Genomic DNA, 27,706 nt, shown 5'->3' on the forward strand with positions numbered 1-27,706 from the left:
TTCAGTATTGAAATATTTACGACGAAATAATATGGTCAACTTTGTCAGGAACAGCAATGAAGATATAAGTGATTTATTTGTAAAAACATCTACAAACATAATATGGAAGAAAATAACTAGGTTTCTAGCTAAGGTTTTCCTCACGAAAATAACGGACTTCGTAGTATACTGATACTTAGTCACATTTTATAAGAAAAATCTTCCATTATCCCTATTGACCTACTATCTACTTCCTCCATCGTCAATAATAATACTTCTAATGGCAGAAATATATATGTAACCACTGTTTTGAATGTGAAAATTTTCTGCGAAGAATGAGGAGATCAGTTATACTATATATCTTTACAATTTTTCCACAGACCTTTTACAGTGCGTTTTATATTTGTGTATATTAATTGTAGCAGCATAAATAACCCTCTTTATTGGAATGGTTTTGGGTCAAGGGACCTTTTATGTAGCTGTAGCAATCATTTTATAGACGAGAGTGTTTACTTTAAATAAAGATTTAGTCTATTTACAGTCTTAAATAATCTTCTATGTAAAGATTATTAAATCTGCGAAGACTTCGTTGTCCGATGCTTTGTGGTTTTCAGCTTTACAGCGTTCAACGATCTCGTTACGTAGAAATACGAAATACTTTCTCAGGAAAAGTTGACATATCAATGTCCAGATGTGAGCAAATTCAGTGCAGGAAAAAAATATCGACAAGATTCCAGAAATAGATGACACGTACATGCTACCTGAATTAACATTATACATAAATGTCATTATTAGATATACAACACTCTTTAGAGTAAAAGTTATTGTTTAGTTCGTTTACAGATCTAATATTTAATGATTATCTAGATTTCATAATAGGATTGTTAAAGCTAATTATTTTAAAGGTAATAGTTATATCAAATTTGGTTAAATAGCTTTTTAAGAGTCGTACGCTTTGTGTAGTTCAATTGTTGTAGTATTGTGGACGTCGTCTTTCTCGAAACCTCTACGTTTTCTCGTTATGCGGGTATTGTTACATCATAGTGTCTATTAGATTGTAGAAATTTCGAGGCCTTAGTTGAGCGTTCAACCTAGCGCAAGCTGAGAATAAGTTCTGTTAGGAAGAAAAACAGACGTGAAATTAGCCTGGCTTGTGGATGCTTTCTACAGTATGTTTCACAGCCGTATTGTAACAACAAATATAGGAAAAAATCATTTGTTGCGTAATTGACACGAAAAATTATTTTTCCTGTCTAAAGAAATGAAACCAGTTTGTGTGACTTTTGACGAAAAAAGGAGACAGCTATTTAAGACTTCGTATATAACTGTTGTAACCAACAAAAGCAAGATGAAGTTAAGTTAGTGAAAATGAAGTTAGATTATGTGATTGTTAGTTTAGCCATAATGTAAGTTTAATAATTTAACAGAGGTAAGGAAAATAATTTGTCAAAGGGTGTTCCTAAATAACTGAACTCATTTGTGTGTATTTTGACAAAAAAGAGACAATTATTTAAATTTCTCTATGCAACTGTCGTAATCCACGAGATATAACAAGTAAATTTATTCTTAAATGTATAATATGAATAAAAGTAGAGAAAAATAGTTCGTGTTATCAATAAGATCAGCCAGTATGGAGTTTTGACAAGAAAAGAGAATTATGTATAACTTTAGATACAACTCTGATTCACCACAGTGTAAAAATATTTGTACCCGAGTTTGAGATGTTTTGGATATATATATATATATATATTATTTAAAGTTTGTGTTTTCTTATAGCAAATCCACATCGGGTTATCTGCTGAGCCCACCTAGGAAAGTTGAATCCCTGATATTAGCGCTGTATATCCGTAAATTTACCGCTGTACTAGAGAGGACATATTTTTTAAAAACAGTTGGATTTTCTGCAGTCTATCTATTATTGAAATTTATCGCTACAACTCACAGACACCTACCGTAAATAATCTAAGCCCATATATGTAAAACCTTGACAGTCATATTAATTTATCTCTTATAACTTATAATTATAACAACAATACTTTTATAGTTTAATTATTAGTTCAACGGTGTGTGGTATGAATATATGTATATTAATGTTTAAAATTAAGTTTATAGAGCAAGTTTGTTTATTTTAGAGAAAAGCAGCGTTGGACTGTTTGGTGCGTCCACGACAAGGAATATAACCCCAGAATATAGCGTTGAAAGTATGTGAATTTACTGCTGTCTCAAAGAGACTAATAAAGTAAAAACAAAAAAAAAAGTTAAATAGTATTTGTATGTTTGCTATTGGAAGTTTTAAGTTTTTTTATTATTGACAGTTATATATAACATAAGGAGCTTTTAAACATTTACAGCCTACATAAATTATATAATAAGTCTAACATAAGGAAGAAATGCAAATTTTAAATAGCGCACTGAGCCCTAAAATGCTTAAATAACATTGCATGGTAGTATTCCATATCAAATGGTCGGAAAGTTACTATGAATTAAACACATAAGTACGAAACGTATCATCTGCTATGTCATTGCTGTCATATGTTGACACAGCACATCTCTTCATTAACGGATGTAAATTATTCTTATAAAGTATGATTAACTTTCTGTAACATCTTACGAAGTTATTTATAGTTATGAAGGAAAAAATATATAATTAAAAAGCAAATGCAACATTTTTGTTTCTTTAGATATGATATAAAAACTTCATCAAATTGAGAAAGGAATACAAATTAGAATGCAAATACTGTCAAAGAGGAAACAAATATCACTTCTAACGTTTAGTAATGGTCACCAACAACCTAAACTGTGCAAAAAATACATTTATATCTAGTAACAAAAGCATATCGTTTTTGTCAGTGATTCTGATTTATGATTAAAACAGAATGATAAGAAGGTGGTGCATTATAGATATGTTTGTGCAAGTGGACGACTGTTCTCTTTTTTGAAGTATATATATAGATATAAATACATACTAATCAGTGAACTAAATAAGTTTTACAAGCAAACAATGAAACCAGATTTTTTAGGTTATAAGCCCTCAGACTAGCTTCTGAGTTTTCGAGGGACTAATTGTTAAAACTCTAATATTATATACCAAGACTTGATGCCTTGAACTTTTCAATTCATGTTCGATAAACTTGCAAAATATCATAAATACGAGTGGGCTGTTTGGATTAATTCCATAATAATACTTCATAAAGATATGAATAAAGAGATCTATTTAGAGTACTAAGTTATCTTTGATTCAATATTAAAATAATGTTAAAATGTTTAATTTATTGCTATTGTTGTATTCCTGTCCTCATGTTAAATTACACTGTACAACAGAGATTTTGCTTCTTGAACACTGTTGGGTGTTCCTTATAGCTTTTTGGCTGCTGATCATGAAAATCATATCCAAATTTGTCCATCACGTACCGCTTCATCGAAATCTTCAGTTTTGCTTCAATGGAAAAACGATATCAGGGCAACTGGAATCCGTCAATGCTTGCTAACTACCGTTGGACACTGCAACGTGATGCACTGGACATTGAATATAAACGAAAATCAGGAGCAAAACACCTTTAATTATGTTGAACTTAATAGCGTATTAGAAACATAAACGCAATTAAATACGTTATTGCCCGTAAAAAGTTAACTGTCCATTTTTCAGAGTTCATACGTGATGAAGCAAAACCAAAACTATATTTGTACACACCCACCAGATATCTGTCACAATCAGAAAAAACTTTTCAGGAAGCAAAAGTTTTTTAAAAAACTGTTGTGCAGTGTTATGAATTGTCAGACAAAATTAAACAAGCCAAACATTCCGTTGTTGTTGCAGATAAAAGAAAGTTTTAAAACGAAAGATTGCTATAGATAAGCCTAAAAATAATACCTTTAGTGATATTCCAAAATCAAGTAAAAGCAAATGAGTTAAGCACATAAAGTAGTGACTAGCACTTAAACATGTACTTAGAGCTCATCATATTTTCTTGTAGTTGAATGCATATTAAGAAACTTAAACTGTCAATAATAGTACATGCATGAAAAAAAAAAAACACAATTAATTAGAATCAGAGCTTTCTAATGATTTACATAAAACAGCATGACAACAGTCACACGTTGCATGATAAGTGGCTTCTGGAGAAATGGTTATGGTCTTTCTCTCGGTGTACAACAGATGTGGCATTACAGACGTTATGTTCCCATATCATACACGAACAAAAAATACCATGAATAATTTATTTACGTATATACACCCAGTTGCACAGCAGCATGTCTGCGGACTTCTACTGCTAGAAACCAGGTTTCGATACCCGTGGTTGGCAGTGTAGAGATAGTTCTTTGTGAAGCTTTGTGCTTAACTACAAAACAAACAACATTTACATATATTTGAAAGGTATACATCGGATGCTATTTGGAGGTGGTTCATGGTACTATTTACTTCAAATTTAAAATTCCGAAAGTTCCCATAATTTAGTATGTGGATAACATAGAGTAACTTCCCTCGGTTTAAAATTATATACTATGCAAAATGTTGAACTTATTATATATATATATATAAATGTTGATGTACGGTAATTACACAGATATTTATCGTTTTGTGATTTTTACACGTTCTACAGTATTTCCTGTACGTTGAATCCGAAAACAATATCAAAATTTCACCATCATGTACAGATTTTTTTCTAAATACATCATATTTACTTTTACATAAGTGAATCATTTTCATTGAAAATCATTGGCTAAAGCTTTCTCTGGACAAGTCGTGACATGAGAGTCTTATTAATCGTTCTAAAACCTATACATAAAAAAACATAATTATAAAAAAATTTTCATTGCAGTAAAAGAAATAATAACTTGGTCTAAGTAATAGTTCCTTTTTTCCAATTTGTAATCAATTTTGATGTGATAGAAAAAATTAATATTATTTTCTAAATCCACGTTACTTCAAATATGGAATATCTAAAATCTGAAACCAAAAAAACTATTATAAAGTTTAAATTCGCAAGTATTGTTATCATTAACAAATAGCTGCTAAACTTTGGAAGATTTAACTGATTTCTTATGCGTATCTCAATTTAATGGTCTATGTGTTTAAATGTATTCACTTCAGATACTGTAATGTGATAGTGCCGACCAAAACACAAAATAAGAGTATATAATCTAATATTTGTTTTATTACTTGTGACCTTTTAATAAGTAATTTGCGCTCAATAATATGTATGTTAGCGCGCTTTATAAAGCTGTTATAATTTATTTACGTACGTCAGAAATAGTGGTGAAGATGTGAAATTAAAACGATTTTGGAGCCTCGCCAAGTCGTTACAGTTCAAGTTGCCACGTCCGATTACACCCTTACGATAATGCATCTTGAAAACAGCTCTACAGTTTAGTTTCCATTGACAAAAGCTCCATAGCAAGGCTGTAACCTTCAAAGTATACTATTGCTCCCTTCTTGCATGGAAGGTTGAATGGAAGTTATGATTACAGGTATAATGGAGAAGCCATACTTTATTGGCCACGTTCGTTTATAGTTGCAGATCTTATTCATCATGTTGTCTTGGTACATGGACGCTTTTTTGGCTTTGTTAATGACCTTTTTGTTTGTAGATTCTTAGCTATTTTAAGATGTCGCATTTTGCTTACAACATTAGGATACTGTTTATTGCAATTTTCTTTCTGGTTAGACCTGAAGTTCCAAGTTGATCCTTATACGTTTGTCTTCTATTGCGATTATTAAGAAGAATGTCCTTGTCTTGTAAAATATAAATCTTCAATATAAAGGAATTACTATGACATGTATGTGTGTGAATATTTTACTTCGATTTGTCCTGTCTTGAGAATAACCTTATAAATATTGTAAATAACTAGAATACAACACATAACACATTTTTTACATGTATTGTTTGCTCCTGTTTTGTTTGTTTTCATGCAACAGTCAGAATTTTAATTAAGTACTTATAATCAAGTTATAAAATACACATACAAATTTAAATGTAGTCTTAATTAAAATATCAATATCAGAATAAATGTCATTAATTTCTCCCTATATACATACATGTAATTAAAGTATGAATTACCAATGTCACATACCCGTACTCAATTACTATTCAGCTGACACATGTATCAGTTTCTGGACTGAATGTTGCATAGTGGTCTGTTTGTCGGGAAATTAATATTGTTTACATATTTGGGCTATAGGACGATATAACTGCGTCCTTATGATCAGTAATTTAATTTGGAATGGTCTCACTTAAATATTCTGGTTTTCGAACAAACGTTTTAGCCCACATGTTGCAAAAGGTGTCATTCTGGTTGAAAATAACAACATCAATACTATTTGATTTATTGATACTATATATATACGTATATTTCGCAATGAAACATGTTTTTTTACAATAGAGGAAAGAATTTAGTATCGTATATATATCTATTTTAATATCGATATTTGTTTGTATTTAGAAATGTACGTACTTTATTCTGTTAAATCTGTAATATGAAATACCTGTTTATATATTAAAGTTGTAAAATATTCTCAAGTATAAGAATCAACAATATATGTGTGTATGTAACCAGTAGTGTATCGTTAATATTGTTATACAGACTGCAATTTATAGAAAGTCTCTTCACGCCTAGAAATGTAACCAAAGAGTCATGTCAAGGGACAATTTATATTAATGTTCTTTTATAGCTGCTATACCATAAACCTCGAAAGCTATAACTGTGATTAACGCTTATTAATCTGAAAGCCTCAGATAACTGACCAGGAACGTTAATAGATTTCGAACATTACAAACATTTAGCGGATTCACATCAGACATTAATATTTTTATGAAGACACTATATAATTTCAATAGTAAAAAACTCAATAAGTGATCAACTGAGAACATGGAGCTAGTTATCTCCTGTTAAATAATTTGTGCCTATATCAACTAAAATTTAACTCACTCATCGTGAACCCTCGATAAGAAGACTGGATACTGTAAGTTTGTAAAACTTTTTTACATATATTATTATTTAAATAAGTCACTATTGTAAATTGTATTATTGTTTGAACATTAAAATTTATTTGTATGAAAAAGGGAAAACTGTGTGTATGAATATTGTTAGCAAATATCATAAAATGAATATATATCAAAATTTAATTAACTTCTAAATTTAAATTATCTGTTAACTCAATTTCAGGTTATTTCAAATTATAATATGTAACATCATAAATTGGGGCTCGTCTGAAATACATCGTAATACGTAACAACAGGTGACAAGGAATACTAATATATATTTAATTCACCGTTAATTTTGCACTGTTGGATACAAAACCAAATTATGGATTTTGTAATTAAAACTTGCCTTTCATTTTTACGCACAATCTGTATCTTAATTGTACGTATCTATGTACTCCTATGATTTTTGACAGATAAATTTGAAATGTTGTAAGTTGGCTTTCTAATCTAACAGAATAGAAACAAAGAAAAAGTTGAAACGAAAAGAAAGTATTATTTGACTCTTTTATTTAATTAATAACACAAGAGTTATTTGCACTAGCCGTCCCTAATTTAGTAGTGTAAGACTAGAGGAAAGGCATTTAGTTTACAACACCCACTCTTGGAAATCTGATTTACCAACGAATAGTGGGATTGTTAGTTTTCAACGCCCACTCTTGGAAATCTGATTCACCAATGAATAGTGGGATTGACTGTAACATTATAAAGGTCAGCATTTTTGTTTCGACCAGGCTATGACGTGCCTCGCAACTTTTTTTGATAACCTTACATTTCACCAGAAATACACTATGCTCACGTTTTGTTAGTTATTCTGTAGAAAACGTATGAAACAACATGTATAAAACTCAAGTACATTTCACTGAGTTTTATTACCATAGTAACTATATGTCTCCGGATTTACAACGCTAAAATCAGGGGTTCGATTCCCCTCGGTGGGCTGAGCAGATAGCCCTTTGTGGCTTTGCTATACGAAAAACACTAATCGATTAGATTATGGCGAATTAATGTCAAACAATTGCAAAATAATTAGTTAATTAACAAACAAACATATATATATATATATATATATATATACTAAACTTGCCATTGAATAGCCAAAGTCATATAGAGTTTAGTAAGGAAGTGGGGTACCTATGTTTTACCTCAAACCAAGATATTTGTTAAGACTAGAGCGTTTTTGGAGTGGTCACATTTATAATAGAACATAATATTGTTTGTATTAAAACAACAGCGAAAATTCTAAAGTTTTTTTCTCTGGTGAGCATAATACTCTAAGAAAGACACCTTTTTACTAACGTTAGGTTATTAGAGTGCTAATCATAGAATCATTGCTGTAACACAATCTAGTATAAAATTTAGCAGTTCTATATTAAAGAAATGAAACAGCCCACGCGTATTATGATCCAAATGTCTTTAGCCACATTACCGAACAGTATTACCACAGTCATACGTATGTTTAAAATTTAGGAAACTAGATGTATTATAATATTTCGTTTAAACGAAGTATTTGCGATAAATATAGATATAACAGAGGCAGTGTTATTCATTATATTTACCTAGGACAACATAAGTTCTTTTTATAAAGTATAACTTGCTTCTAGCAAAGATGACTTATTACTATGTAGTTTGTGACAGATTTACTATTATACATATATGTTAATGCTTACGTTTGTTTCAGTTTAATGCATGTAACGTATTTTGTTAAATGTGTATTGCACAATTCCCGCCTGTTCTCTAAATTTGTAGAAGATCCCCGAGAATAAGAACTAACAACATTTGTTTTAGAAAAAAAACTCTTTCTTCGAATATTGTTTCACTTTCAAGAATCTCGACTAATGAGTGTAAAAGCCATCGCTAGACGCCGAGAGACAGTTATATAATACTCTTCAGTCGCTACAGTCAGTATAGTATAAATCTCGGAAGCTATAATTGTGACAAACGCATACTAATCGTAAAACTACAGATAGTTGACCAGGAACATGAATAGATTGGAATATTACAAGTTCAGTAAATTAACTTCGCATATTACTATTTTTGCAAAGATAAGAGATATTGTCGTAGGGAAATCTCACCTGTGCAGAAAGAGCTATCTAGCATTCCTTACAAGTGAATTATATTGGTTTATAAATCGGAGACTCATCCAAGTTTTATTATAATACGTAACAAGTTCCACGTCATTTGAGAAGCAGTAGGTATTCTTAGATATTACTATAACATAACTGAACTTCCTTCTAGCAGTATCTCAGAACCATTTGTTCAAAAGTAAGGAAAAGAAGTGAAAAACTAAAGGGAATAACAACGCAAAAGTTCAATTAAACACACGCTCTCAACTTTAAAATCGTTGCATAATTATTGTATTCTGTAAGTGAAAAATGTAAAACATCTAAAAACTTTTGTCTTTGAAATGCGGGGTGTTAACATTTGATTGAATTCTATGAGTTAAAAGACCATTCATCAATGATGCGTTTTTGTTTCCTTTTTCTAACAGTACTTTATCTTTTTTTTTGTGCAAGTATTGTTGAGTAAATAAATAGTGCTAATCAACGTATAAAATATTATGCAATATAAACGAATTTTTCTGAACAAAACGTACTGTTAAGCTTTTGTGACGTTAAAATATCGAAAATACGTCATGATAAACACGTTTTAACTTATTTATTTTTCACACAACACCAGAAACATTTCTGTTTGAATTTTTTAAACATATTTAAATACTATTTCTTACATAAATATAAAGAAGTAATAAAACTACCTTGTTGCATCCTAGTCCTTCTCTGCTTTATAGTAAATAGAACAATCACAGCAAGGATAACTAATACCAAAATTAATCCAAGTAAAATGGCTAGTAGGGGGCTGAAGAGAGCAGATGGAAGATTACCTGTAGGTTTAAAAATTGAATTATAAGAAACGACGAAAACATTTATTGTCTTTTCTTTTAGTTAATTGATTGAAACTAAAAATTTCGCTTCTTTAATACAGAAGAAATTGCATACTTATTCCATCTTAGAATCATACTTGTGTTTCATGATGTTTTACATTAAAACGAAAATATTTGTTTACATTTACTTTAACTTAGTTAATCTTGTAAAATTTATATATTTCACGTTTTTACTTAATTTCATTAGGAATAATTCCGTCCAATAGTTTCGTACCTTTGTGCTTTTCTGCTGATAGACGAGTTCTCGTCTCTAACACAAGTGAAATGCTCTTTCCTTGAGCATTCGTCGCGTAGATAAAGATTCTCAAGGGACTTCCGGGAACAAGTCCATTTATCTCGAAAATCGGTAGATTTAAGCTTGTGTAGTTCACCAGTAATTCGTTGCTATTTCTGTTGTAAGCTACAAGGTGAAAATGCTGAGTAAGTCCACCGTCGTCTCCTGCTGTACATTCAACTGTAAAGGACTTCTCTGTCTGATTTTCCACGCTGCAATTTGCAACGGGATCAGGCCTGGCTGGAAGATACATTTGCAGATGAATATTTTTCTCAACTTAATTTAATTTTGTATTATTTGTTTAAGAGTAAAGCCATATTGATCTGCTGTGTCCATCGCGGGGATTTGAACATTCCATGATCGTAAACTAACCACTGCCCCACCTAGAGACTCAAGTTTGTAATGATATGCAGATATTTATCATTACTTCACCTGTTTCTTTGGAACATGTATAATAATTTCTGAAAGTTTTCTGCACGCACTAAAATTCACTTTTGTATAAAACTAACTGAATTATCCGTCAGCTGGACGAGATAATTAAAAACTCGTTTATAGCAAAATATAGGAAATTGTGTTTATGTTTTCCATTTTATTATTGTTGTTTTTTCTCACAATATAATAAACACTAAAAGTTCGATAAAATACATGAACGTACCATTATAAAAAGAGAATGGCATCCTGGTTTTAAGAATTCTATTAATATAAAATTATATAAGTTCATTTCCCCCAATGTTCTCGTATATCACAGTATCCCGTTGTGCTGTTTCTGTAGTATTTTTTTTTTTTCAAAATTACATATGCAATTAAATGGGAATCTAACCGCCTCTCATAACCGTTTTCATCCCATCCTATGTCACTGTGTAATTTTTTATGCTGATTGGTCAAGAAATATGGAAATATGTAAGAAATAGGTGGTTGAAGGATGCAAACAAACGGACACAAACTAGGCTTTATATATTAGATAACGATTAGTTTTTTAACATTAACGAATTCTATGTGCGTTGTTTAATTTCCAAGCGGTAGGCTAAAGAGAAATGATCTAATCCACATCACTCGTTACCAACGTTTGTACAGTTCTTTAGCAACGACTAGTTGAAATGTCGGTCACATTTTAACGACCACACTAATCAAATGCCGATCAAATTCACGATGGTCAACACTCGACCTGCAGATTAAAAGTTGAGTAACCTAACCACTACGCTATTTCAGGCCATAGTTTATCGTAGAGAATGAGTAAGTTAATAAAATAAATTATCTAGCAACCTTTAACTTCTAAAAGAAACATATGTATTGTTAATATAATTTCGTGGATTAATCAATTAATAAATTGTGTTGGTCTAATATATCAAGTGCATGCCATGGTCGTCGATGTCTGCCGCAGATTTGACACATGAAGAAGAAGAAGAATCAATTATTGCATCTTGGATCCATCAAAATCAATTAGATTTACTTATATTAATAGAAATATTTATATTTCCTGTAGTGAGTCTACTGTGTTGGATTAATGTTTGGATGTCTAGTGTGTCATAACGATTTATAAATAATAATATTCTTTGAATTATCTTTTATTATTACTGATTATTTTGAATTATCTTCACTAAACTACATATTGAATTTGTGATGAGTTAAATAACTTCCGTATTCTGTTTTCTTTAGAAATGTATAAATTTTAATCAGTTGCATGATTCAAGTACTTACAATCCAACAATAAATATATAATGTTCAAATAAATGCAGATATTCTATATCTAAAGTGCTTGTTTTAAGATTTTCTAAAAGTATTTACCTAGATAAGTTTTAAAGGAAAAGTAGCCTATATTATGCTAATAAATCTTTATCAGAAATAGTAGTTAGCCTAGAAATAAAATACATTTGTAAGTAAATGTAAGGATAAAATTTAGTATTCAATATTATATTTCTTATTCATGGACTAAAAGTTTCACTATTCCAAGAAGTTGTGTTATCGTAATTGTAGAGACTACGATCAAATCTCATAAGAGCGTAATATATTAAACAATATTTTTCTTAGGTTTAAAATGGCACCTGTATGTGAATATATATATATACATGCACTCTCCTGTCGGGTTAAATATATTTTCTGTTAAAAAACGTACATTATAATAGCGAAAATTCTGAATCAAATTTAATGTTGTTTCTTACCTGCTGGTAAAATATTAAAAACACATGGCTCTTTTTGAATTCCGATGGTGTTTTCTCCCCAACAATAAACGATACCATAATCATATTTACATTTGGGAGAAAAAACAGCAAAACTAGTTGTTCCGGTACTGTTGACTGAATCGGCATCTATAGTCTCACTTGAAGTATTAAATGTCCACCTGAACACGACATCCATAGGCTTGGCAGTGACTTCACAATATACTCTAACTTTTTCTTGTCGTTCCACTACATAAATTGTCTTCTGGCGTGTTTCGCAAACAGGAGCAACTGAAAAATTTCATTGAACTAAGACAAAAAAGTATAATTATAAACATTAATAATAATGAAGTTTCAGTATTAGTTCAAAACTATCTTATGTAATAGATGTTTATCTAAATATAAGTAAAATTTTAAAGAAGATAAAAATACAGTTTTTGAAATAGCAACAGAAGAACTGCTATATGTTCGATAGAATTGAAATGTGCTTTTATTTAGTTAATACTGAAACCACTATAAGCAGTCGAACAGATGTAGTACACAACACTACAAGTTATACTCTTGTACGATGTTATTCATCATATTTACTTGAAAAATTTATGTTTGTTTAATTTACTTCATAAGGCTTTCGTAATGAGTATAATCAGTCATCGCTAGACTTCTAGATTAGACTAGGCTATTATTTCAAAGTTGCAATACAGTCTGGCCATTCAATCTTAATTTTCTCTGTATGTTTTTTCTGGTCAATGTGTTGGTCCAACTTTTTTCAGCAACCATCTTAAGTTTTCTAGATGAGGTATGGAAAACTTTCTGCAGAGTAGTTCATGAAAACCTCACTAGATACACAGACATATATGGCGAGACTGTCATCTGAAGATCCTAGTAGAAAATAAAGTTTGAAGTCAACTGTTAATAATAAATGGAGAAATTGACAAATCAGAGGAAAGGACTGTGCATACCTTGCTTTCCAAGTATTCAGGTTAATCACTTTTATTCAATGTTGACCTACGGGAATTTCTTAGAGAATTTGTAATCTTGTGCATAATTCAATTGAATTTGATCAATATCGCCCATGATGATCTGGTTAGTATGTTTTCAATTTTCTTGAAGTGTGTTTAGAATGTTGTGCTGTAATATAGGTTGAGAGAATAAGACAGACTGTATAAATTGAGTGAAATGGTTAAGTATTTTGTTGGATTTGTGATTTGTATTTAATGATTACCTTATGTAATGCGTTCTTTAACGATTCTCAGTTGATAATACTAATGACATTAAAATAGCTGTCTGGTCTGTTTATCATGCTATGACGGTAAGAATAATTTCACTGTTGTTTTTTGTGTAACTACAACGTTAAATTATATATTCGTGTATTTTGTAGTTGACGAAACAGAATGCAATCTTGATAGATGTTTATAACTGAATACTCTATTTTTTTCTCATTTGCTTCTATGATACTTTACTTTGGATATAATTTCATTTGTGGTGATTGCAACTCAATGGATGACATCTGTCGGTTTCACTATAACATAATTAAAAAGAAAAGATGCGAAGCAGATGGCATAAACTGTATAGGTTCTGAAAACAGTAATGTAATGTGCTAAAATTGTGTATTGGTTATTATTTATTAGGGAACTAGAACTCTTTTTGGAGTCAAAATAAATATTAAACTATTGTGTTTATGTGCTACATACATGAGCATAGTACATACAAAGTACAATTTATGCAGGGAAATAACATTTTTATGCTAAAAGAGTGAGAATGGATACATTTTTAGCAAAAACAGTGACTAGCTTGAACTGCACTAAAATAATCATATGGTGTTATTTATATATCCTCAATACATAAAAATATCTATTCACAGATGCAAAGTAAAATATTTTAGAACATTGATTTCTTATTGAAGGAAAGATACATGGATACTAGCTAACCCACATCACCGCAATTGAAAAACATGGTGGACTCATTGCTTTCGCTGATAATGGTGAAGGAATACCTTATAATTTCAGTAAATTATAGATTCATAGACTGATTTTTGAGCAGCAAAATTATGATATATTCATTAGCGATTAGTGATTCAGAAAAAAATGTTTACTTGATATATATATAAAATTATTTCAAATATGTTGTGTTTTATCAAGTGAAAGAAGTTGTCACTATATGCATATCTTATGTTGAATAAATTTTATTTTAGCGTTAAAAACAAAATGTTTGTGTACTATACGAACACAATTATGAACTTATTTGTCTGTCTTAACAAAGTTTACTTATTTATTCATATTCAGTTTTAACTTATAACCACAATTAGGCTGGAGTAGTTAACATTGTTTTCAAACCATCAAGGTTGAAAGCTTTGAGCGCTACTTGTAAAATTTCTACTGTAATTCCAATTAGTGGTGCAGGTTTGTTTGTTTCCTTGTTTTTGTATCTCGCGCAAAGCTACAAGAGGTTATCTGCACTTTAGCAGTGTAAGTCTAGAGGGAAGGCATTTAGTCATCACTACTCACCGCCAACTCTTGGGCTACTTTTTTACCAATAAATAGTAGGATTGATCATCCCATTATAACGCCCCACAGCTGAAAGAGCGAGAACCATTGGCGCGAGAGGAATTCAAACCAGCGGCCCTTAGATTACGAGTCGAATGCCCTGACCACCAAGCGATGTCTGGTCTAGTGGTGCGAAATGTTTTTTATTAGTTTTACGTTACGATTTTTATAATATTTTTAGTGTAATTTGGTTGACTATACTATTGTTTATAGTCATTTATATTTCTACTCACCTAATTTCTTCTACTTTTAAGTTGTTTTTCACTTGAAATATATAATTCCTATCCTTTTTCAACCTGTATTTAATTTATTGGTTTGATAAATTATGCTAATTATAAAGTTTATGACGAAAATGCACATGAGGTATGAAAAACGTTGTTGTAATAATTGAAAATGTCATGAATGTCAACTTATCAGAACAGGTTTTTGTTATTTCTTTGTTCAGGTCTACATAGATAACAATATTTCTATATTTACCCAGTTTGTGGATGTGGTTAATTACATTATGCTGATTGAATGTCCCAAGGTCTTAAACTAAACATGAGATATAATTATTTTATACAAACAGAGGGTGTAAACAACATTTTCAATGACAGCACATATGTACTATTTCATATAACCTATTTGGGAGGTAACCTATCCAAATACCCCATAGAGTAACACTTGCAACTTGAATGGCTTAAGATTACGTGTATACGATTTGTTGAAGTGTATAACCTGTTTTCTTGCGGGATATTTTTTTTTTCGTTTTGTTAGTGTGTTTAATTAAGTCAAGCATTTCCATAGCTCTCATTTGATTTTGCCCCTGGCTTTGTAGTCATCAAATTCGACAACCAGATGAAGGAGTGAAAGAAACATAACCTAATTTGGTAGCTCAATAAAGTGTTTGTTTATAAATCATTTTATAATTCAAACCATGTTCAATTTAATTTTTACTTAGCAGTTTATTGAAAGTTTTGTTTTTTCTGCTGAACTTCAATGTATCTGAATACATGTATAGCATTGATCAGAACTTTACAGCAGCAATTCATTCAATACTTAAACATGTCATGTTTTTGTTCAACTTGGGCCATGATGGTGGATAAAACAAAATACTAGTAAATGAGTATATACTGTAAAATTATTATTAGTGAGAAAAATGTAATAACTAATTTGACCGCCAAATTTGATTTCATTCCTATAAGTAGCACGTTCAATCTTTCTTTCACCACACCTTTTTCTTTTTCACACGTAAGGTGTTTATGATTAGATATCATAACTCTTTTGTCAATGCATAACATCACATCACAGTAAGTAAGAAAGTGACTTTAGATAGTAGCTAACACTAGCTTTAAAATTGCAATCTTAATATTTGAAATTGACCTTTACTTAAATAATATTTGTTGATAGTTTTGTTCCTTTTTTTATGGTAACGCCATGTGGTCTAAATTATCAATTCTTGTCATCACCGTCACATACTCGGTATAACCTTATTAAGTATCTTATTTACGCTAATTGCTTAAGCTAAAATTGCGTAACGATAAATGCTTTTTACGAAGGAGAATTTCATAAAGTTACTAACGCGTTCTTAAACAATGGCAAAGAATAATGAATGATAACTGTACACTCGTATGATTCTTTTGAAAACATGAGATAAAAGTTGCTAATCTAATTCGCTTGGCTTTACTACTATTTATGTATCTGAAGATGCTTTCACTCTTCAGTTTTGTTGCTCTAAATCGACAGTCTTTAATCCGAATGAAAAACTAAAAACGATCCACTTTCAATCCAAGTTAAAACTGTATAAAAGTTTAGACCAACAGCTCACAAGACGTTTTAAGTAAGCGTACGTAGGTAAAAAAAACAACAACAACAAAATTGAAAAATTAGTCCCATAAACCACCTATTTTCAGAACTTACGTGTCCAGAACACCTCTTATGTTCTGCCTGATTGAAGCATTACATTAGACAAGTTAGGTTCATTTAAACAATATAAGATCTAGGCATACACTCATTAAACTTCCTTTCCCATTACATCTACTATGATAAACGCAGTGACTTAATAGCTTCTCGGCTAGTATTATGAAATTTGCCAGACCTTGTTCAGTTTAACAAACACTTTCAACAAGACACAATGCATAAGCTCTTTGGTGTTCTCCTTTGTGATACTAGCAGTTACAACAAATTTAACTTGATGGACGGTAGTTGAAAGATCTTTTACGTAAATCACTGGCTTTCTGCTCATATCTCATGCTGATTTCTTTCATGTGCTTATAATAATGCAAATAATTACGGATACAAATAAAAGATGCATTTACAAAATTACACAAACAACAAGTCATAAGAAACTGATTATATGTTCATTACTTGAAAATACAAGATAAGATAAAACAAGTTATACAGCAAATTAGAATTTTATTTGCATTCACTCATAAAAGTTATAAATTTAACTCTGTGAGGTATTCTTTCAGGTCAAGAATTTGCCGCCCTTTTCAGCAATCAGAGGCAAAAACGTTTATCTAGATCACCGACACCATTGAATTAGATGCAGATTTGAATACACACACACACATACACACACATATATATATAAATCATCTTGTTTAATTATAGAAAAAGCTGAAGTATCCATCTTTTGTTCGGATTATAAATTTAGAAGAAAAAGGTGTGGATACTACAATAAATAGCACACAAAAAAATTACTTTTCTCGTAATTTATTTATAATGTGTCATTAAATCATTCATTATTACTTTACGAAACGTTCTATACAAAGCTTAAGAACTCAATATGTATATAATTAAAACACTGTGCAAGGGTGACTTTGTATTAAAAGGTTGTTGTTGTTTTCAATTAAGTATAAAGCTACAAAATGGGCTATTTGTACCTGCCCACTACGGGTACGACACCCAGTTTTTAGCGTTGTAAGTCAGCAGACATACCTTTTTGCCAATGGGGGGCATATTAAAAGATAGTGGGCAAAGATGTTCTCTTTGTTATCACCTTTCAAGACCCAGTTTCTAATGTTCTTCCACAGTATATTCAGATAATTTATTAATTGACAGTCATTGTCCGCAGAAGTGTCTTACGGGCCAAAATTGACACGTTATGGGTCAAAGAAGGAAACAGATATAACTCAAGAAACGTCTCTTCATATGAGTCTTATGGTGACTGTTGGAGAAAAAACTTGAGCTGTAATTAAGTATTACTGCAATAGTGGTGGCCATTGTTATTCATTGCGGTCCTCTCTCTGAGATATATATAAGACGTTTGTGCTCCATACCCTCACACTTTGTGTATGTTGTGTTATAGAAAATATCACGTTTTTCTCAATAAAAATATCGCGCCATCTATAAATTTAGTTAACGTTAAGTTGCTTCTAAAGTAATAAATTATCAATAACGGCAATAAAAGGTTGGAGGGAATTTCTAACTCTCCATTAACATACCAGTTGTGTCAAACTATCACCCCATAAAGTTTGCTTGGAATTTATGCCAGTGACCAAGGTGTAATGAGATAAAGGAAAAACGTATACCCAAATATGTTTTCTTTAAATATGTAGATGAGGAAAGGTCACTCTGAAACTATCCTCCTTCAAATTTTAATAGAATTGTCAATGATTGTTGACAAACGATTCGAACTTCGGTTCATCTATAAAGAGCACAAGTCTCCATCTTATCTAATTCCAATGTTTATGATCTGACAACTAATTTCAACATTTCCCCTGGTTACCTTTTCTAATTAGTGGTATACTTGCAGCTACGGTGTATGCTGCTGTGTTGCAGGTAATTGTCACATCTGTGTTTATAGCAATGTCATTGACATAGTTTATACTAGTCATCTAGTTCAGCGTTTCTCAACAAAAGAACAATTCACTGCCTCTCTGTGCTGTAGAAGAACCACAAAAAACTATTGGAATTTATACACGTAAATTCTATTAGTTTTTCGTTTTCATTTGTTTATTTTGGCGTAACATCAGGAACCAGCAAGGTGTTCGTGACGGAAAGGCGCTGATCCAAGGACAAGTGTTTGAGGGACATTGACTCAGTTAATAAAGAGTATGCCCTGAATATCTTAAAATCATTTATGAAGGATTTTGTTTTCTAACTCGACCATTTAATAACATTATTGACAGTACAACTTTCATATATATTCTTCAAAATATAGTTTTTCTACAGAAAAATGTAGTTCGGCTATAATTTTTCAAAAGGAATATTTTTGATCAGCCAAAACATTTCAGTTCTACATGCTCGTTAGGAGGTATTTATTTCAACGGAGTCATGATTGGATTCATGTTACAATTATACTTGTACTTTTAGAAGTATTATACATTGGTTGTATGACAACCAATCACATTTTAAGTAACCTTGTTTTCACACGATAAAAGGGTAGCATTCGCACAATATTTCATCTTTATTGCAATTTCCATAGCAACTTCCATAAACATATCTATTACAGATTGTTTGTTTGGAATTAAGTACAAGCCTACACAATGGGATATCTGTGCTCTGCCTACCATGGGTATCGAAATACGTTTTCTAGCGGTGTGAGTCCTCAGAGATACTGTAGTTCCACTGGAGGGCATTACAGATTGTGTGTGTAGGTATATATAAATAGATAGATATAGGTGTGTGTGTTTACGGAGAAGTACAAAAGTGTAAACTATGTGCACAGATATATATATTTATTAAACGCACAGTTTCATCGATTGAACTTTGTTGTGCAGTTAGTTTTGTTGCACTCTCAAAGAAAACTACCAGATAAAATTTTCGAAATTTGAGATTTTTCTTTAAGCCAGATATATTCTGTAGATAAAATATGTTATTTGTAATATTGTTATTCATTTCTAGCTTTAATAACTTTTACATAGTAATTATTTTTAAAAAAAAAAATGAAATTGACTAATTTTGTTGTAAATTTATGTTACTGTTACCCACCTAATTCTTGTAAAACTTCTCGAGTAAGTTTTAATTCTTCACTATGTATTGTACTTGTAATGCTTTGAATGGTGACATGCATAGTTTTACTGTTTTTTATGATCATTGACGTACAATAATTTTTTACCGTAACAAATGCATAAATAGGTTAACATTTTTTATTGTTATTATTAACGTTAATATTTCATTTAATTTTTTTATTTCGCCCAAAGCTACACGAGGGTTATTTGCGCTAGCCATCCCTAATTTAACTGTGTAAGACTACAGGGAAGGCAGATAGTCATTACTATCAGCCGCGAACTTTTGGGCTACTCTTTTACCAACGAATTGACCGTCACATTATTACGCCCTAACGGTTAAAAGGGCGAGCATGTTTGGTGTGATTGGGATATTTTGGCCTATTTGAAATTCTTGTACGTAATAAAGACTTAGATATTTTGGTCTACTTAAGATTCTTGTGTATAATAAAGATTTGAATATTTTTGCCTCAGTGGTCTTCTCCACCTTGGGTTTTCTTTAGGTACTGCTTCCTAATAGTCGAGATTTTAAGAAAATTTTATTTTCAAATTCACCTTTTCGAATTCATACATCTTACAGCGGTTAAATTCAAAATACCAACTAAAATTGTTTTGGAAGTTGCTTCTTGGTATTTGTTTTGTAGAAAGAAAGTCGAAACCTCAACAAAATGTTAAAAACCTCAACCAAGCGTGCTGTGCTCGTGTTTAATTTGTTAGCAGGCTTCGTCTGATAGCCAAATTCATCTGTTACTGTACTTTTGTTGTTTTATATTAGAGTTTATCTTTACTCAAAGTGAGAGAAAAAAGCTCTTTAAATTTGCTTGAACATTTTAAACCTAAAACTAAACGTCGCTAGACTGGTAAGGATAGATTTTACTGTTAGTAGCAACTTGAGATCACTACTAGTACTTTTGATTGCCAAATTTAATTAGCGCTATTTCGCAAGTTTACCAATATTTTGACCTGACGTTGTCCTAATTAATTCACTACTTCTTGGTGGACTGAACCATTCAGTAGGCTTAAGTGAATGATCAAGGTATTTTCCTGGTTACAGAATGTAATTTGTTAGGGGTCTGAGTGTAAGCCCTATCGACATGCCCCTGAAGAATAAAAAAATGCATTAACAGGTCTACAGTGGTACCACCAGTAATATACTTTATATTTATGTACACCGAAATCTAGGCCTATTAGAAAAGCTAGGTTGGAAAGTTTGATAACTGGTGAAGAAAAATGGTGGTAATGAAATATAATGCAGACACTACGAGCACTTTTAAGAGAATGATATGCTTGAGCACCCATTAGTATCTACAACTAAAACTTTCAAGTCTCTTTTATTGCTATTCCAACTTAATTCTTTTTTACATAATAAAAAACTGGATGGACTTCACACTTTTTTTCTAGTAGTGATTCGTTCATTATACTAGCTGCTGGTTATTTCAAATTATTCAATTATATATATATATATATATACACACACACACACACATAATATATACGGTTGGTTGAGAGGGTCACTTGTTTTAACCACTCTCACCACTGCACAATAATGTTTCATCTGTCAGTTAGTCAGCAGACACTAAAATAGCGTCATGTGGTAGCTGTTTAACATTGCAGTTTTTACTGTTGTGATCTCAGTAAAGCATAAGATGTTGTGAATTATAAGTAAACTTATGCATTCTGTAGCTACAACACAGTATAACTTATGATATGCAAAAGTAAGAAATATTAATTTTCGTTTTATTTACTCTTGAAATCGATTACTTTCGGGGACCTAGCAAAAGTACATTGAGTATAGTTATGTACATTATGTTTGTTTTTTCAGTTAATTCAGTTAATACGAGGAAGCTTAAGTTAAATACGGTATAATAAATGTAAGCCTTGTCAGTAAAATAAATTATAAAATCGGTTCCAAAATTACCTAGCTAAGATTATCTATTCTTGTTCGACCAAAAACTTGTTTTTCTTTCATACTGTAATATTATATATAATTAAAATAACGTACAGAATGATTAACCAAACGTAAGAGAAAAAATCAGAACTGCAATTTTGGTTAAAGTTATTTTTAAAGAAGCAATCTAAAAACATGTCACCAAGTTAAGCTTTGATCACTTTACACGTATTTGTACTCGCGTATTCACTTAAATGTAATTCATATTATGTTATACAATCGAAATGGGCATTAAAAAAACCTTTGTTACATTTTTTGGACACCAACTCATCATGTCTCGAAGGTAAGATATACGCAATTATATCACACCATGACAACTGATTGATTACAAATCGATAAAACTACATTTGTAAAAGGTTCAAACCAGAGTTGCTTTCTTTGAGTTGTTGTGTATTTAATTATCTCAGGTCTATCGAAAACACTGCTATATTGATGTAAACTTTCATTGCATTAAAGGAAATTTGAATATGAACCTTATGAATACAATAACACTAAGGAACATTGCGTAATGTGCAACGATTAACTCAAAGAAGAAAGTACAGTGCATTATATTGTGCATTATATGAACAAATTAAATATTTAAATTTGCACACATGAATAGTTATAATAAAAATAAGGTATGAAATCGTACATTATTTACATGTGTATAATAAAAGGAAATATTTTAAATACTTTGAGATAATATAAAGATAATTCTAACAAATATCAACTAAACGAACTAATTCAAGTAAACATAGTTAATTAAATTATGTAGCACATTAAATATATATAGGAATTCAGAGACAATACTAAGAGCATAGAAATGTTAAAGCTCAAAGCTACTTTCGAGCTAAATATCGTACATCTTATCGGAATAAATTATTATTTGTACAAATAAGCCTTCTCTAGAAATATATAATGTTATGTGAGTATTTAAAATTAAACTTAAAACATTAGGCAAATATATCAGAGGCAAAACGGCTCGGAATTATATTTTCGTATGTTATTTTATATATGTTATGAATGTGAAAAAATAATCTTTGTTGTTGAGCGTGTGAAAGTTGTTACTATTACGCTGAATACGTTCAACGCTTTTCCACTGGTAAAAACTAAACATCGGTAATCTTATAGTCTGATAGGGGTAAATTTATCAAAAACCACACAAGGGTTAGTTAAATTCAGTCACTTCTACTTTTGTCTCTTTTTTGTAACTTTCTGTGTGTAAAAACTTTATCACTTTCTCTTTTTAAAAAGAGCTGTAAGGTTATAAAACGTATTGATAAATTTGTCTTTTACTATCGACTGAAATCACATTTTAGCATTTCTCCAAGTAACACTGAAAAATATTTGGAATTAATACCAAATCATTATTTTGCTCATTTTCTATATATATATATATATGTGTGTGTGAGAGAGAGAGGTTTATCACAAAAAGTGTCTATACGAGATTATCAAAAGTGTGCTTGTAATACTCAAAAAATTTAAAAGTTCTCTTACACGAAACAACTATAGGAATATTGTTGCTCTGTCCTTTTCCAATCACATTATCAGCTATGCAGTGATAAATGCCGTCTTGCGCTCGTGTCACATTTCGCAGAATGAGAGATGGCCCTTGGATTACGATACCTTTCGCCGGATTTGAAATTAATATCTTCTCGTTGAATTGCCACAACAACTGCCGAAATTGAGGATTAGCATCTACATTACACTCGAGGTAAACATCTGTTCCTTCTTGAATAATATTATTTTTATCACTAGTACGCATTGTCAAGGTCAGATGAGGTTCATCTAAAAAAATGGAAGATTATTGTGAATTCATATTTTTCATTTTGTAGTTTTATTTTCCTTTTCATACAAACTTGCAACCGGTAATTAATAAAACTATTTAGGATTGTTTGTATTATGAAATTTTTGTAGGATATATATATATATATATATATCTGTGTGTGTGTGTGATGATGTCTTGAATTTGTTTACTTAAACCTTTACTAACATTCTCCAGACAGATGTAATAATAATCCTTTCCCATTAACTACTAGTTCGAAGTACGCTTTTTCATGTCAGTTTTCTATTTCTCGTGTATTTTGTGTTATAGAAGATAAAACATATATTCATTCCACATTCATAATTTTTGAAGAAATTTTGGCTCTGCTCTCCAGTGTTCCCATACCTACACTCAAGTAAGATAATATAAAATGATGCCTGATATAAACTGATAATATCTTGTAACAACAAGTGACACAGTTGTAATAATTCTAATATTTAAGGTAGATATGACAATAATTATTTACTTGCTTTTCAGTTTGATTTTCTCGAATAGGATATCTGACATTATTATTTTGAGAGAATTTCCAGCTACCAAAATTCAGTTTTGTCTAGCGAAATTTCTTTGTTCATTGCGATATAATTCACCAATGAAAAACCAAAAGGATTTAGTGAATACAGCTTTTATTTCCGAATAAAGTTAATTTGCAAAAAGCAATATAGTTTTCATTCTCTAGAAATATATTACAAATATCGTGTTTAATATATTTGTTTTGAGAAAGGGTTATAGATATCATCGTAGATTTAATATTTTAGTCACAACCATCCACAAGACAGTTAAATGAAAGTAACTCAAGTCATTTTTTTTCTCTTTTCTTTCACAATGTACCTTATAAAATGTCCTTTCTAGTGGAACTTTTATTGAACGATTCGTTGAAATAAATGCAATAGTTTCTTCGATAGAATATGATACGAAACGGAAATTGTGATATAATACATTTTTGTTGGAATTACTTAGCAAATTTCATATATATACTTCTTTCAAAAGAAACTAGCATATTACCTTGAACAAGTACACTTATCAAGTTTAATTGTTATTACTGTCATATATAATACGCCATGTCTGAAATAATGATAAATGTTTTAGCTTCTTTTCTTTGTTTGTTCAATACTTACCTCAATTGTAATAAAACTGAATCCCACATACAACACCTTGCAAAAGTATTCACCCCATACCAATAAAGTCATATTTTGATGCAATACAAATAACGAAAAATTAATGAACTTGATTTGTGTAAAACTATAATGATCAAATTTAATATTGTTAAGCGTGAAGGAAATGGAATCCCAGCAAAACCTGCAAATAAAATATATAAATTGAAACTAGCTAATTCTATAACTATTCAGCTCCTTAAGTCAGTACTTGGTGGAAGCATCTTTGGCAGCAATTACTACTGTGAGTGTTTTAGGATAGGTTTACAGCTCTGCAGTTGGCAGGGTGTAATAGTTACCCATTCTTTATAGAAAAATTGCTCCAATTCTGACAACTTTATTGGGGATCACTGATGGGCTACAGTTTTCAAGGTTTACCATAATATTTCAATTAGATTCATGTTAGGAGTTTGACTGAGTAACTCCAAGACATTCGTCTTTTTTTAATTTTTGAACCACTTTCAGTGTTACTTTGGCTTTACGCTTTTATATTTTCCCACATTTACCCACTTTTATATTTCTTGCTGACTAAAAAATTATGATTGTCTTCCAAGATATGCATGCATTTTGCATCATCCATCTTCCCCTCAATCTTGAAAAGCTTTCCAGTTCCTGCTAATGAGAAACATCCCCATATATGATGATTTCACCTCCATATTTAACAGTTTGAATGGAGTCGACTGGATAACGTGCTGTGTTGGATGTAATGATTTGAACTGAGACCAAAAATCTCGTCTGACCAACGAAACCTTTTGCCACACATCTGCAATATCACTGAAATATTTTGTCGCAAACTACATACGAGATTTAAGATTTTTCATTTCTGCGATTGCTTTTTTCTTGCCACTAGCTTATACAGGTAAGCTTTTGTAGGGACTGAGATATTGTCAATCTATGAACACTGACGACCATCTCAGACATGGAACTTTGAAAATATTTCAAAAGCATTGTTGGCTTCTGGATAACACCATTAATCATCTTTCTAGTTGCCCGGCTGCTTAATTTAAAAGGGAAGCCTGATACAGGTAGTGACTGGGTGGTATGAAGCACATTACACTTCTTAATGAAGGACTTCACAGTATTCAAAGGGTAAGCAGGAGTTGCTGCTTTATGAAAGGATTTAGACCATTTAGTGAATTGAGAAAATAAATGACAGGTGAGTTTTAATTATGACAAAAGCAAGACATTGCATGTACATCATAATAATTTAAAATATAAGTAAATTTATACGGATATATCCTTAAGAGCATCATGAAAGAAAACGATCTTAGTGTAATGGTTGATCAGTCACTTAAACCATCCAAGCAATGTGCTGTTGTTGTAGTAGGGCAAATAGGGATTTAGGTTGTATTTACAGAAATACTGAATACAAGACTAAAGAAGTTATAATTTCATTGTATAGGTTGCTAGTTAAGCAACATTTAGAGCATTGTGTTCAGTCTTGGGCTTCTTACTTTAGAAAAGACATTGAACTGTTGGAATTGGTTCAGAGAAGGGTTACCAAAATGGTATCTTGGATGACGGAATTATCATGTGAGGAGAGATTAATATCTTTAAAATTATTTTTTTCTTGAAAAAAATGAAGAGTTTGGAAAAATATGATTGAAGTGTTTAAGATTGTAGAAGGTATTTATAATGTTAATTCATAAACATTTTTCATAATTAACAAAGAGGATTATAGAACTATGGCACACAAATAAGGACTTAGGTAAGATAGAAACCATCTTCAGTTGAGACAGTTTTATTTTTCAAATAGGGCGGTTGGCTTATGGAAAGGGTTGCTTTTGGACATTATACATGCGATAACTTTGAGTGAGTTTAAATGAAAACTTCAAATGTATAAAAATTATAAGCCCTGGCTTTAATTTTTTCATGGATTTTTAGTTTGGTTTATGGGATGGGACAGCCGAAATGGACCAACATGTCTCTTGTTGTCTCCATACCTTATGTTATATTACAATCAGCAACTTTCAAGTTTTCAAGTAACCTTCTTCTGATCTGTGATTCTCTAACATTTATATACTTACAAAATTCATTATATTCTAATTTTCTTTCAAAATCTAACTTACATAATTTCTGTGTTTTTCTAGCTTTCTGATTTTGAAAGTTTCACGATTGCAAGCTTAAACGGCAACAAATGTTGAACTTTCTCAGGGTAAATACTTTTATAAGACACAGTATGCTTCAATACAGTACAATCACAAAAGTGCATGTTGTTTTCTTTTCATTTATAGAACTAAAGTTTATGTAAAACATAGATAACTAATTTACTAAGCAAATTAAAAATGCCATTCATCATATTATATCTTTAAAAATGGCAATTACTATTATATTATGTATATTTTGAGATTGTTGCTAGTGAGCCAATTTAATTTAATTAGTTAGAAGTTTTTTATATTTTATTTTAAAACTAAACTATGGACTATATCTGTTCTTTTCACTCTTATGGTATCAAACCCTATGTTTCAGCGTTGTGGGCTCATAGATTGCTGCTGATAAATCAGGGAACATAAGAAATGAAAAGCAGTTATCTATTCCCAAATAATATAAAAATATATCGTGATACTTACATTGAACATCGAGCTTCCAAGAATCTTCTAAGGTACCTTCTGCTAAACGAGGATTTTTTGCTTGGCAAATGAGTATTTTACCATTATCACCAATTTTCGGTGTGAAGGTAATATAACTAGTCGTTACTTTTGCGACGTCTGTCAGAGACTTATTGTATTGTTTTATCTTTTTTCCTTCCATCCACCAAGTTACTTCTGCTGGTGGAAAGGAGCCGTTTGTCTGGCACATAATCTCAGTTGCACTCCCAGAAACAAAAGGGTTTTTTGGTACTGAAATCCGAACAGTCTGAGGCTTCACTGGGCAAATACATTTAGTAGTGAAACACGAAATAGAGAATTATCTATATAACTACATTTTTTTATTATTTTAACACATTTTTTGTTTTAAAATATTATGTTTAGTATTCCTCAATCAACTTTACAGTTCTA

The 27,706-nt window shown here is 30.9% G+C and overlaps 1 protein-coding gene across 4 annotated transcripts in view; it reads right to left on the minus strand.

The window, feature by feature from the left end:
• The window catches only part of LOC143238779 (nephrin-like), a 175,024-nt gene that overhangs the window by 88,414 nt on the left and 58,904 nt on the right, over positions 1 to 27,706 (minus strand). For 3 of the 4 annotated variants that reach the window (XM_076479322.1, XM_076479320.1, XM_076479321.1), the window contains exons 6-10: positions 27,278 to 27,574; positions 23,229 to 23,519; positions 12,334 to 12,621; positions 10,115 to 10,414; positions 9,715 to 9,840 (exon numbers count right to left, since the gene is read on the minus strand). In XM_076479322.1, the coding sequence (XP_076335437.1) occupies positions 9,715 to 9,840; positions 10,115 to 10,414; positions 12,334 to 12,621; positions 23,229 to 23,519; positions 27,278 to 27,574 (1,302 nt within the window). The remainder of the gene's footprint in view (positions 1 to 9,714; positions 9,841 to 10,114; positions 10,415 to 12,333; positions 12,622 to 23,228; positions 23,520 to 27,277; positions 27,575 to 27,706) is intronic. The other variant, XM_076479323.1, reaches the window with a different exon arrangement.

The sequence above is a fragment of the Tachypleus tridentatus genome, chromosome 13, assembly GCF_004210375.1.
Source record: "Tachypleus tridentatus isolate NWPU-2018 chromosome 13, ASM421037v1, whole genome shotgun sequence".
Classification (NCBI taxonomy): Eukaryota; Metazoa; Arthropoda; class Merostomata; order Xiphosura; family Limulidae; genus Tachypleus; species Tachypleus tridentatus.